The 13,199-nt window shown below is 51.9% G+C and overlaps 1 protein-coding gene and 1 long non-coding RNA gene across 4 annotated transcripts in view; both read left to right on the forward strand.

Moving 5' to 3' along the window:
• Cd46 (CD46 molecule) overlaps positions 1-3,587 on the forward strand; it is a 30,797-nt gene extending 27,210 nt beyond the window's left edge. The window contains exons 13-14 of one of the 3 annotated variants that reach the window (XM_033762234.1): positions 80-161; positions 420-906. In XM_033762234.1, coding sequence (XP_033618125.1) covers positions 80-161; positions 420-444 — 107 coding nt within the window. In that variant the 3' untranslated portion in view covers positions 445-906. Of the gene's footprint in view, positions 1-79; positions 180-419; positions 907-2,782 lie in introns of those variants that run through there. The other 2 variants (XM_019205864.2, XM_010613154.3) reach the window with 2 other exon arrangements.
• A 1,527-nt stretch (positions 3,588-5,114) lies between these two features.
• Positions 5,115-9,053, forward strand: LOC109117687. The gene is made up of 2 exons (XR_002025005.1): positions 5,115-5,230; positions 5,564-9,053. It is a non-coding gene; the product is annotated as an uncharacterized LOC109117687 (long non-coding RNA).
• The last annotated feature ends 4,146 nt before the right edge of the window (positions 9,054-13,199 follow it).

Below are 13,199 nucleotides of genomic sequence, written 5' to 3' on the forward strand. Positions count from 1 at the left end.
CTGATTTATCGCATGTAACACTGCTCTTGCCCGGATCAGTGCCTCTGTCTCATTCAGCCTTTTTCCTTCCGTTTTCCAGCATCAACCCGACTGCTGACCACAAAGAACATTTACTTCTCTCTGAGCAGAAGAGATGAAAGGTTTGCTTTCATCATTAAAAGGTATTTGCTTTCAGTGTGTGTTTCTCTGTACCAGTGTCCTTTGTTTTGAAAAATATCCAGCGGGTATTTAGATACCAATAACCAATCCCAGAGAGGTTGACAGCAAACATCGCAGAGGAAACTTAGATCCCACCCTTTTGGCTAAATTCCTGGTGTTTTCTTAGACCATTACTTTTTGTGCATTTTGTGTATTTGGCCTAATGTGTACCTGCTCAGACATGGGCTTGAGTACACTTCTGTTTCCTTTCTTTTTATCAGACTTGCAGGTGCCCCCACTGTCTAGAGCAGCTCAGAAGCCAAAAGGGAATCTGGGGGCCCAGTGGGAAGTAATCAACAGAGCCAGTTCATTTAATTTCACGGAGGGGGAAAAAACGCCCTTTTACAGAAACCAAAATATATTTTATTTAATTTTATAAAGGTATTCTACTGGAATACGTGCATAACTCTATTTAAGATATTTATGTTTCCCTGGACCGGAATCCATTTGGCACATTAAAGAAAATCAGAAAAATTCTCAGACTTTGAAAAACTATACATTATTGCTTTGCCTTAAACCCTTCGGGCCCACCCACCTTCCATCTCTAACTGAAACGAACTCCAAGTGCTTCCCTGTGTGTGAAGAACGTGTGTGTGTCTGTGTCTGGGGAGAGTGTGTACCTTTGTGAGAGACTCTACCCAGGTCCTGATCAAGAGTTTGGGAGTAGGTGCCGGTCGTGCTGACGCTCGCCTGTAATCCCAGCACTCAGGAGGCTGAGGCAGGAGGATCGCTGTGAGTTCGAGACCAGCCTGGGCTACATAGTGAGTTCCAGGTCAGTCTCAACTACATAGTGAGACCCTGTCTCAAAAAAAAAAAAAAAAAAAAAAAAAAAAAAAGTTTGGGAGTAGGACCTACAAAGGCCAAAGGGAAACACAGTTCCTTAATAAAAACAAGCTTGTGTTTTTGAGCACGGGGCAAAGTGGAAAAACACATACGGACTAGAACCATCAGTCTGGCCCTCGCCAGTTCTCTATGGCTTGATCTCCTGTGACAAACTGAGGTGAAAGCCAGTGGGTGGTTTTCAGAATAAGCTTCAGGGTGTCTGAACATTTGAAGATCATTTAATGAATGCTGAAGTTAACAGAAAATAACTGTAATTAGCAATTTAGTTCAAATTTTTATTTTTGAAAAAGCTTTGTTGACACATCAAATGTTTTTAGTTTATATTGATTTTTTATCTTTCTCAAATATTAAATTCCTTTTTCAAAATTCTACGTAAAGGATTCTATTTCTACAGAAGAAAAAAGTACTGAAAAATACAGCAGTCTTGAAGAATTTAGCATCTGTCCAAACTATTAAGTCACTTGCCACAGCAGTCCTTAGAAATTGCTGTCACACTGGGTGCAGAGGTGCACACCTGTAATCCTAGCCATTTGGGCTGAGGCAGGTGCATTTCAACTTGGAGACACCCTGGGCAACCCGGCAAGACCTGGTCTCACTAAAATACGTACGGCTAGGGCTGTACTCAGTGGTGGGGTGCCTGCCTAGCTTGCACAGGGCCTGTTTTCAACTGCCAGCACTAACTTTATATACATATACGTGTATTTAATACAAGTTATATAAACTGCCAGTCGACTGAGGCAGGCTTGAGCTGCAGGGCCCAGCCGTAGGTCACTCTGAGGCCTTCAGAAGTGACTGGTCCAGCATAAGACGTGCTGTAAGTGTAAAGACACACAGTGTCCACCACAGGACAGGAAAGCGTGCAGTGCATGGCAAAATGTATTCACAACATTGTGTACCTACACAGGGTTAAATACTATCAAGTCTGCCTTTTTGTTGTTGTTGTTGTTGTTGTTGTTTTGAGACAGGGTCTCACTATGTAGTTGAGACTGACCTGGAACTCACTATGTAGCCCAGGCTGGTCTCAGACTCATAGCGATCCTCCTGCCTCATCCTCCCAAGTGCTGGGATTATAGGCATGCGCCACCACGCCTGGCTAAGTCTGCCTCTTTTCTTCTGCCTGTTTTCAATGTGGCCTCTAGAGAACGTACATATGTGAGTGCATCAGGCAGCACTGGGCATGAACTCTTACAGAGCTGCCCACTTTACAGCATATAGCAGAAACGCGAGTTACTGAGCAGAACACGGGATCTGGCCCGGGGGTGACCGAGGTACGCTGTCCCACCTCTGTGAAAGTCACCAGAGTTCCCACTAGAGCTCCCCGCTCTGCATCATGATAAAAGGAAGCACATATCTCTCCAGCCCTCCCTGCTGGCCCTGAATCAAAGTGAGGAAATATTTACTAAGTACTCCGTGTGCTGCTGCTCTGTTTGTTTTGGAAGGGATTAAAAATGTAATACGGAGATAGAAGAAGAGTTCTTAGAGCAAGACTCACTGAACCTTTGAAATTATCTTAAATGGATCATTTGTTCTCTAGTTTGGAGACTCTGGTGCTTTGGTTTTGTCTTCTTTGGGTGGGGTACGGCTCAGCAGTAGAGCATCTGCCTAGCATGGCTAAGTCTCCAGGTTCCGTCCCCAGCATCAGAAAAATGAAGGTCTGTTTTCTTTCTAAATAGGCTTCTGGGATTTAGTTTCTGTACTTAACTATTTACCTTTGATATCGTCTTTATTCCCTGCCTCGTAGGAAAGCACAGATTCCATAGACCACTTTCCAGAACAGCTGCAGCAGCCCCGCAGAGTGGGCAGCCCCCTGCCCGAGCCGGGCCTGTCCGCCAAAGCTCCGGCTGTTTCTCTTCTCACTGTCGTGAAGGCGACTGTTAGGCGGCTGCGGCTGGAGTGGAGGCCTCTGTGCTGCCCGGGCACCGCCACACATCGGAGAGTGAGCACAGGGCCTGTTTCCCTCCCACACTGTAGGTGAGGGGCGCAGGTCGGCCAGGGCCCCCGTCATCTCAGGGAGGGGAAGTCATCTATTCTACAAAACGTGCAATTTCATCAGAGAAACACTCAGTAGTTTCAGTGAAACTGATTTCACTTGTAAAGAACGGGATGTTGACGTCTGTTTAATGCCAACTCTTAAGACACTTCCTTTCGACAGCTCTAAAATGTATTTTATATAAAACCGCCGTCAAACCTTACAAATGCGTGTGCGCTCCTTCAGCGCTGAAAAACAAGGACGTGGTAAACTGGAGTGTGGACAAGCCTGACCCCTTTAACTAAGGAAGCTGTTGGAAAATTGTTTAGACTTCAGGAAGGTAAACTTCAATAAGGTGAACTTACTATTAATTTTTTGGTGACTTCATTGGTGATTTAAAGAAGCTAGAAAGTATATATGTGACAACCATTTTTACTTCTCCATGGTGACATCGGAATGAGAAGCTGGTGAGATACCACAGCCAGCTGCCCGCTGGTCACAGGTTGGAGACTGCGGCTGCCACTCGAAGAAGAAGTCACGTGGATGCTTCCCATGACTCTGCAGCCTGAGGAGACTTCTCAAGGCAAGTTCTGTGTGTTTTTTTGTTTGTTTTGGTTTTGGTTTCAGTTTTTAGAGACAGGGTCTCACTATGTAGCTGAGACTGTCCTGGAACTATGTAGCCCAGGCTGGTCTCGAACTCACAGCGATCCTCCTGCCTCAGCCTCCTAAGTGCTGGGATTATAGGAGTGCGCCACCACGCCAGGCTGAGTTCTGTATGTTGAATAATCCATTCTAACTTCTGGCTACAGGTGGCTTGCTTTCTCTCCTTCAACAGAGAGGTCTTGCCTTAAACAGGTTTCGTAGCAAATAAATTCATCAGGTAACTCCAGCAGGCGGAGGGCAAAACAGGACAAAGTGTCCAAGAAGGGACTTGGGTTTGCTGCTGGTTGGGACACAGCTCCCCCTACCCGGTCCCAACCCAGGCAGTCTCTTCAGAGACGCCAACGGGCAGGGAGGGACTGGCTCTTCCCAAGCAGTGTTTGGGCCGGCAAACATGGGTTCAAGAAAGGCTGCCTCAAGCAGGTGAAGACTGGGATTGAAGGAGGGGAGCACCACGCCACAGCACGAGTGCTTCCCGCTGCACGGAGACGGGGCCTGCCCTGGCGGCCTCTGCTGGGCGACCTGGGGAACCAGTGTTTCCGCAGAAATAAACAGGAATTCTGAATCAAGCAGAGTTAAAGTTTCCATTTTCACCTGCCTTCCAAGAATGTAGCGGTTGTTCAGAAGGAATCACTGTATCTGTGTTTTTAGGATTAAATTTAAATGTATAGCAGTTTCTGCTTCAAATTTAGTATTTTCAACTTAATATTTATGCTTGAGATTTACGTATAAACAAACATCTATTGTGTTTGTCAAATAATTTGCCCACTATTTAACTGTAGGGGGAAAAGTTTTCTTTAAATGTTTTTTTAAATGATGGGGAAAGAAGCGTATTTGAACTTGATATTTCTGTACAGCAAAAACGGATGTGCAATAAAACAAGAAGCCCCAGGCACAGGTGACCCTCGCTCTGCGTGCTGTGAGCAGGGGCTCGGGTCTGGTAAAAGTGAGATTGTGTGAGGACCGCTTCATCTGTGCACCCACCACGTTAATCCAAGTCGGTCTGTTTCTAATAGGAGTCCTCGCTCCCCACGCCGCTCCTGGTGATTCTCGGCATGAGCTTGACCTTCTGCAATGAAACCCTTTCTTTCTGCTGCATTTCTCCCGATAGCCTACTCTCAACCACCTGTCCCATGTCTTCTTCTCCACTCCCGGGCCCTGCTGCGTGAAATCTTTTATCTTCTCTAGAGCTGCTCCTCTCCCGGAGACTCTCCGATGCAAGCCACTGCCTGCAGCTCCTGGTTTCTCCCCAGCCTGTGTGATTATAACCTAACTGCCTGTTAGTCGCCTAGAGTCTAACAGAAGATGGATCTTCTGCACCTCGTAAATGTATAGAGTGCTAAATTAAAAATCCACCTCCCAGCGATTCACAAATAAAGTTTTATTTCTCTAACAGGATGAGGGTTTGTTCACGCAAAAAAATCACGCTGGCTGTCTTTGCAGATTGGAATTAGACTGTGGAGTCTCTCAGAGGGGGTCCCGTGTCCCTCAGCCATCGCTCACATTGGAATCACCTGGGAAGTTTCACCGACACCTGGATCTGAACCCGAGGGCTCATGGGTAAGTAATGTGGGACGTGGCCCAGGTGGCCCAGGGACGTGGGCTGCGTCCCAAGTGGCTCCACCAACAATCAATTTCTCTAAATAAACTTGCAGAGGGAGGTAAAGGTTTACACTCCCCTCCACCGGGAAAATCAGTTTCCACCTGCTAAAGCAGAAAATTTTAAAGAGTTCAGGCCTTGCCATCTAGCTAAACCTGGTTTACAAAGGAGAAATCTTTTTAATATCAACACTGGATGAAAACTATATCAAATATAAACAAGGAAATCGTTATAGAAAACGTTGTTTGACCTCGACTCATTTTTTTTCTTTTCAACTGGAAAAAATTACACAGGGAATGCTTTTAAGGTAATTAACAAAGTCTTCAGCAAGAACACTGCAGAGACCTGAGATTGGAAGGAATTTAAATTGGCTTCTTAAAGTACACTTTCGGGCTTAAGGGAAATGGGAGACTCTGGTGGTGTCAGGCAGGAGCTAACAATTTAACCAAGAATTTTAAAAAATTCACGTACTTGCACTTAAGGATTCTACTGGATTCTACTACCTTCTGGAACTGGTGCATATCTGAGTGGCTGCACCTGTGGATTATTTTTTTCCTAAACTACATTGCTCCCACAAGGTCGGGGCTCATTTGGAAAAGGTCACAGGGGGAGGAAGCCGACTCTGAGGAGCGTGACACTGCTGCCCCCCTGTGGACGGTCGGGGCATCGGCCAGTCCGGCCTCACTTTCAAACTGTCAGAGGTTCCATTTCTAATTTCATTTTGGATCCAATATAAAAGTAGCTCTCTCCTGCTGCTGCTGCTGCTGTGAAATTGACACCTTTAAAAAGGGACTAAACTCTTCCCCCTCCTGCTGGGGAAGCGCTGCTGGGCATGGCAGCACGTGCCTATATCTCCAGCACTCTGGGAGGCAGAGGCAGTTCCAGCCCAGCTCAAAACGCAAGATGAGAAGGGCCTGAGATGTGAGGTGATGCAAAGGCCCTGGGCTGAGCTCACTCCCGAGTGCCAAAAGTGAAATGAAATAAAAATGGGGTAAACACGGTATGGGGCAGGACGGGTCCTGGAGCAGACGACTCCAGGGAGCGAGCACCAGGTGACGGGCCACAGGGGAAGCTGCCCGCCCTGGTCTCCAACTTGACAGTGCCGAGCAAGAGAAGACTGGTGTAGAGGCAGAAGCCACCGAAGTGGATGTCTTCCCCCCTCGCATCGCTTCTAGGAACCTTTAGACAGTACTACCGCACGTCACCACAGCCTGTGCCAGGCCCCCGGAAACGAGCGCTCAGGCCTCCTGGTGCTTAGGACTGCGGCTCCATCAAGAACCCAGGGGCAGATGATCGGCGAGGCGCACTTCCTCAGGGGTCAGGAAAATTCTATCGATTACCACCGCCTCCACCGCAGGGCCCTGGGGAGGCAGGCTGAAGGCGCTCTGCTCCACGAGGGAGCACCAAGTGACTCACAGGAGCGTGAGGCCGACTCACCAGGTCTCCGGGCAGGAGGGCCGCATGTGCCCTGCGTTTCCAGGCACTGCCATGCAGTTGGCCTCCAAAGACAGCCAACCCCGAATGCCTAGAACTCGAGAGTGTGACTTGATGTAGCAAGAGGGTCTCTGCACATTAAAGCCTCTGAAATGGGGCGATCGCCCAGCTAGGGCACTGTGTGTCATCCCCAGGGTGCTTGGCGGAGAAGGCCGACAGGAGACTGACGGGCACATAATGGCAGGACCCCTGACCGTGCCACACTGTGGCTTTGGTATGGAGATGAGGAGCAGCCCAAAGAACGCAGCTCTGGCTGCTGAAGGAGGCAACGAACCCTGCTTCTCCGCGCCTCTGAAGGGCTGTGGCTTCCGTCCAGTGGAAGTGACTGAGACTTGTGCTAAGAATGCGTGTTAGGTAGGGCACAGGTTTGCTGTACTTTGTTACGGCGGCCACGGGAAGCGAATACACCACCGGCTTATACCCCGAGGCGGAGCAGTCCCGGGAAGGACCCCCAACCCTGGCTGCACGTTAGAACCACCCAGGAAACTAACAACAAAACGCAGTGTCCAGGCCCCTTCCAAGACCAGCCAAGCTGGAGCCTGCAGGATGGGCCCAAAGCTCACTCACCCAAAGGCTCTGGTGGTCAGGAAGCTCAGGTACCGAGCTCCCGCATTAGCCCAAAATACAATTGTGTGTGTTCCGGGGAGACGCAGCTGCCCCAAAGGGCAGACATACTGGTCTGCCAGGCAATCCTACAATTATATACCAGCTCCCCAAAACGAGGACAGGGCCAACGTCTGACACCAACAATTGCCAGGGTCTGTCCGGCCTGGGAGCTCCTGTCTCCTAATGGCTCATCAGGGCTTGGCTCCGTGGACGGGGACTACCTGCCAGCACACGCTCCTGGGGCTCCGGGCTGCTCCCACCTCAGTTTCCTCTTCACGTCTAAGTAAAACAATGGCAAACCCTGGCGATGCTTTTGCAAAGCATTCCTACCTCCATTGTTAGCACAGCTTCCTAAACCTGGTTTGAGGTGGAGTCACCAGGAGAAACATTCTGCATGAATCCCTCATCTAGTATGAAAAACCACAAAGGCAACTTGAAGCACATGGCTGTGAACTCATCCACTAATGCTATGTGAATGGCACCTCTGATAGATTTTACTTCTCATGATCTGACCTGGAGATGTAGCATTCTTTAAAATTAAGTGTTTCAATGCAATGCAATGAACTTTTATAGAAGAGCTTTCCAACCTCTGTGTGAGTGTGTATGATGCTCAACTTGATCCTCTTGCATTTATTCATTTGAGAAGTCAACCCGGGGCCTCAGGAGGGGTAGAATCATGCCTTGTATGTATCTGAATGCGAGTAATTTGGAGCTTGGGGTGTGTACGTGTATCCAAAGCAGGTGAACATGTGCTCAGCAGTGCAGAGTCCAAGGCTGCCGTGCCTGTTGTACTGCTATAGCTTTCTTTGACAGAGAAGCAAATAAAACAATACAGTATGAGGCCTCAACTACCCTCACCACCACATTCTGGGGATCAGAACATGGGTTCTTCAGTCACAGCCTGAAATAGCTCCCTGCAGGTGCAGGATGAGCCACACGGACTGGGAAATCTTCCCAACAAACGCTTCAGCCGCCTCCTACCCTGGCCCCAGTGGGCAGCCATCTGGGGGACGTGGGCTTTGAAGAGGCTTCTGGTGGCTGATCTGCCTCTACCTGGTGTCCAGGTGAGTCAGGGTCCGTAATACCTGCGGGAAAGCCCGATCAGGGGGCCACATCTTCCTCCCAGAGAGTCCGGGCTCCACCCCCGAGGAGTCAAATCTGGCTGATCTGGGAATAGCTTTACAAAACTGGCTCGCCCTGTCTTCGAGCGCTGATATAAACTAACAGCCAAAAGTAGAAGCCCATCTGTTATAACACAGCCGAATTAGTGATGCTCCGCTCAGGCCCACACGACGCTGTGGAGTAGAGGTTTTCTAGAACTTCCTGCAGAGGTGCTGCTTGCTCGGCCCTCCGGGAACCAAGGACAGTTTCCCATTCCCTCAGCCTACATCACCCGCGTTTTTCTCTTCTCCTGTTTTCCCGGTTTACAGAACCTCATTTTTGTCCTCATGAGCTTCATTTTTAACGTTTGCTGTCACCACCTCTGAATTCCACGAAGCAGGTAGGATCTGTGTAGTGAATTAATTTTTCAGAATTCACTTCTCATTGTCACAGGGTTAGGAATGGAAAATGACAGATGAAAAACATGGCCACGATCAGTGGGGTACAGCACGTTATTTATTATTAAAGTCAGGACTCCTCTTGACAAAGACAGCTCGATGGCAACCCACATACACAGAAAAAGCAGCTAAGGACATCAGACAAATTATAACAGTTTGGCTTTTTAAAAATCCATTAAATTACCTCTTACCTCTGCAGCAACCTAAGTACAGTAACAGAAGTTTCTGCCCATCCATCCTCCGGGAGCCCACAGGCTGTGCTGACCACACTGGCAACGAGGCTTCCGGCAGCTGCTGCTTTTCCCCCTACATCATAACCGATTTCAAATGGTGCTAGACAAAAACAGACTCTGAACACCAGGAGAAATCGGTCAGCCTGTGTAAGAGATGAGCCGGCGGTGGGCAGCTCCTTGCGGCGGCACCCTGAGGGCAGCGGTCGGACCAAGCAGGACTGAGCCAGTCCTGGGGCGTCCTCCGGCAGCTCAGGCCCCAGGCCCGGGCGCTCTCCACTCCTACCAACCGCGATCACCCGCCTGGCCACTGCGTTCAGCCTCACAAGCCTCTCTGCGCCGCCCCTCCAGACCCCAGATACCCACACGTGCGTCAGCCTCCCAGGCTCGCGAGAGCGGAGAGCCAGGCGTGGGCAGCAACTGCGAAGTCCTCCTTGTGTCGTGCTGCAATTCTTACTCCTAAAACACTGATTTCAAATGGTGCTAGATACAGAGATCGAAAAATCTAAGCCACCATGTGAAACCAGCTTCCAGAAGAAGAGGATCTCAGAAGAGAGCCGTCCGAAGACCCCGCCTCCATCTCCAGCAGAAAATCGTACGCTTGTGAAGCCACAGAGTCCCGGCTGGAAAGAGGGGAGCCACCGCGCAGCCCCTCCAAGATAGAGACTCACCGATCCGCTTCATTTCACAGCCGGCCGCTGTGAATCACCGCATGGGATGAAGGACAAGAGCCAAAGCGGCTGTCAAAGCGCATTTAGAGCACACAGGGCCGGAACACATGCTGCCCGCGGACCTGCTCAGAAACAGCACGAGGTCCTGTGTGAGAGCCGCGGAACACGCAAACGCGGCCCCACTAAGTGGGGAACCGATTGGCCTGGGGTCCGTAGAGAACCCGTTCCGTGCATCCTGAGATTTGCATCCAAAATCTGCCTGAAAATATAATTTACAAACTATGTTTCAAATTAATTTCTGACTGCACAACGTCCTTTGAGGCTGTAACAGTGTCGCCAGAGGAAGAGAGACGGCGTGAATTAGCCCCGCAGCTCTGGGTCCGGCCTCTGGGTACAGGGTTCTTCCCACTGTCCCTCTGCGGCAGAACAGTACCTGTGCTACAGGAAGAGGACGAGATAAAACTTGGTTCTCACAGTTCCATGAAGGCAGTCTACCGACTTTCGCAGTAGAAACTAATCTCTACTAAGAGCAAACACTTTAAAAACGGATCCAGGAGTGAGTCCAAAGTCTGCGTCCCTCCTTCCCGCCCACTGTTGCCAGCTCCTCACCTTGACTTTCATCTTTTTGCTCTGGAACTTAACGCTAAGCGAGGTCTGGGTGGGGCAGCACGGCGTTCCCTGCAGGATGTGGGGCAGGCAGACTGCAGGACACAGGCACCCCGGGTCTGCACCCTGGAAAGGGGCGGGCAGCCAGCCGGCCACCTTTACTCTCCTGAGCCTCTGCCGCCTCTGCAGCCCCCTCAACCTGACGGGCGGCTAGTGAGCTCTCCCTAGCAGTGGCCACGCCTCGGCCACAGGCCTGCACACAGGGTGCGAGTGACACCGCCTATAAGCAACCTGGAGGTTACAGACAGGTGGTCACCAAATATCCAACCCGTGGGGGTGAGGTTTACACCAGATAATTCTCAACCTTTCTGCTTTTCCTTTCAGCCAAACTCTTCCTTGGCAACTTTAGTTACCGCTACTTACAAACTCCCTTGCTGTGTCCCTGTGTCCCCCACTCACCTCTGTCCTGCCCCTTCCTGCCTCAGCCTCCTAGCCAGAGTGAGGGCTGAGTCTCTCTCCCCTTCCGTATGGTTTGTTGTTCCACGTGGCACTGAGTGAATGTTCCGCCTACTACCCGGGAAGCACAGCACCATCCAGGGTCCATAGAGCCACTGCCAGAGAGGGACAGAGGTTGGGAGCCAGCCTGGGGCCCCTCCTGAGATTCTGCAGCCATGCTTAGCTCTCTGGAAGAGGAGACATGAAGCCACGATAGGCGTGCAGTGCCGCTTTAAATCTAAAATAAGCAGGGTACGGAGGAACCTCAGCACCCCACCTTCTGCCCTTGATTCCCAGTGAATGAGAGGGTCATCTGGGTCTCGGCTCTCCTCTCGGTCAGATGGGCAGTGAAGGAGCCGCTGGCCACTCACAGGCCGGAGGCAGCAGGTGATCTCACAGGGGCTGAAGAGGCTCTACCTCCTGGCACCGAGTCTAAGCCTGCCTGGGTCTAAGGAAACCCAGCCAGCCCAAGGGGGACTCCTGCCCCGGCCCAATGGGCCTATGCACTCTGGCTGTGCAGAAGGGCTGGCAGGGCTGCCCAGGCAGGAAAACACCCCCAGGTGGAGTGGACAGGAGTCCCAGGGGCTGCCCTGGGCGGGGAAGTGGGCTGGGAGTTGTATCTCTGCAGCTTCTGTGCCACTCCGGGACACTCCTCTGCCTGGGCAGGGACCCAGGGGTGGAGGAAAGGTCACCCTGCAGTGAGTCAGAAGCCCGGCTCGGCCCAGACTCTGAGCACAGAGAGGGATGGACCTGCCCACTTGCTCCATGGGCCTGTGCCTCTGGTGTGAAGGGAGGCTGGGTAACTGGTCACCGACACAGTGGCTGGGAGGGTCTGTTCGGTCCCAGGACAGCAGCAGCAGCAGCAAAGACAGAGCCACCTGAATGAGTTTTGCTCTAGGAGCCCACGCAGTCAAGACACGCAAAGCAATGCCACGCAGGCCAAACAAAACACAGCTGAGGGTTCAACGTACTTCATGGGCCACTGGCTCAAAACAAAGATCGCAATGATAGCTTCCCCTGCGCTTTATAAACCACACAAGATCTGTTAAAGTCCTACATCTCTCCTACCCAGCATCGTGCCCTAAAAATTAACAAGGGGGGGAAACTGGAAGGAGGGGAATCCTTGTTCGCAAAACCCAAACTGGAACCCACTGGACCAGCCAGCTGCCCTCAGGAACTGCAGGCCCCCCGCCCCCATCGGAGCTACCAGGACGCATTCAAATGTGGACCGTGGAAGCCTCCTGCCCAGTGGTGGCAGCGGCGGCCTCAGCTTCTCCCTCCTGACCCGGCGCTGGTGCTGAGTCACAGCTACTTACACGACCGATGCCAGGCGGGGGAAGGGTGCCGGAAGCTGATCGTCCATCTTCTCGCCTCTGGGAATGCTGGTTTCAGGACAACTCTTCTCGGTGAGTGGGGGTCCTGTTTGCGAAGAAAGGGGAACATCTTGCGCGGGACACTACCCCAGACACGGTACGTGTGAGGCAAAGGCTTCCTGGCCCTATCACTCAGCCCCGTCCAGGCCCAGAGCCCCTGTGCTCCCTGTCAGGGAAGGGGCCTGCTGCCAGCCGGCCGAGGCCCAGGAATCGGGGAAGGTGATAGAGGAGGGGTGTGAGGGAAGGAGGGGTGGCCGAAGGTGGGCGTGAAGGAAGCCAGGAGGGCAGGGGCCGCACCTCACAGGCCCTGGGTCTCACGGAGAGAGTCACATCCTCCGCCCGGCGCGGGCGAGGGGTCAGTTTCCCTGAGCCCACCCCATGTGGGCCCAGCACCAGCTCTGGCGAGGACAGAAGAACCATGCTCTTCGGCCCCGGCTCTTCAAGTCAGACTTCCTTCTCCAGGTCAGTCCATTGCCGGGCAAAACCAGGTCTCGAAAGTTCCCGGACAGTACAGGCCCTGGAGGCCCTGGGTCGGGCACTGGACAGGAGGATGCACCGTGGCTGCCATGCAAGAGGTGGGCTGGGTACAGCTGGGGAGGGACAGGGACTCTGTGAGGGCTGAGCACTGACCTGTGTCCCCTGCGGGAGGGCTCAGCTCTCTCAGGAAGGGTGGACACAGCCTGGCCACTTCCAAGGAAGCTGGTGCTTTCCAGGACAGGAAGGGCGAGCATGCCTGTGGGCCGCTCCCTGGCCACGCACAGGGCACCCGCTCGCTCCGTGAGGACAGACGTCTCAGGCGAGCGCTAGCCCTGGAGGTGGGCAGAGAGGCTGGGAGCCCAGAGCCCCGTCTCCCCAGGCAGAGCTGGTCCCCTCCTTCCACCGCCCAGAAGCAGAG

Source organism: Fukomys damarensis, unplaced genomic scaffold (assembly GCF_012274545.1).
Source record: "Fukomys damarensis isolate Sample0158 unplaced genomic scaffold, DMR_v1.0_HiC HiC_scaffold_11, whole genome shotgun sequence".
Lineage (NCBI taxonomy): Eukaryota > Metazoa > Chordata > Mammalia > Rodentia > Bathyergidae > Fukomys > Fukomys damarensis.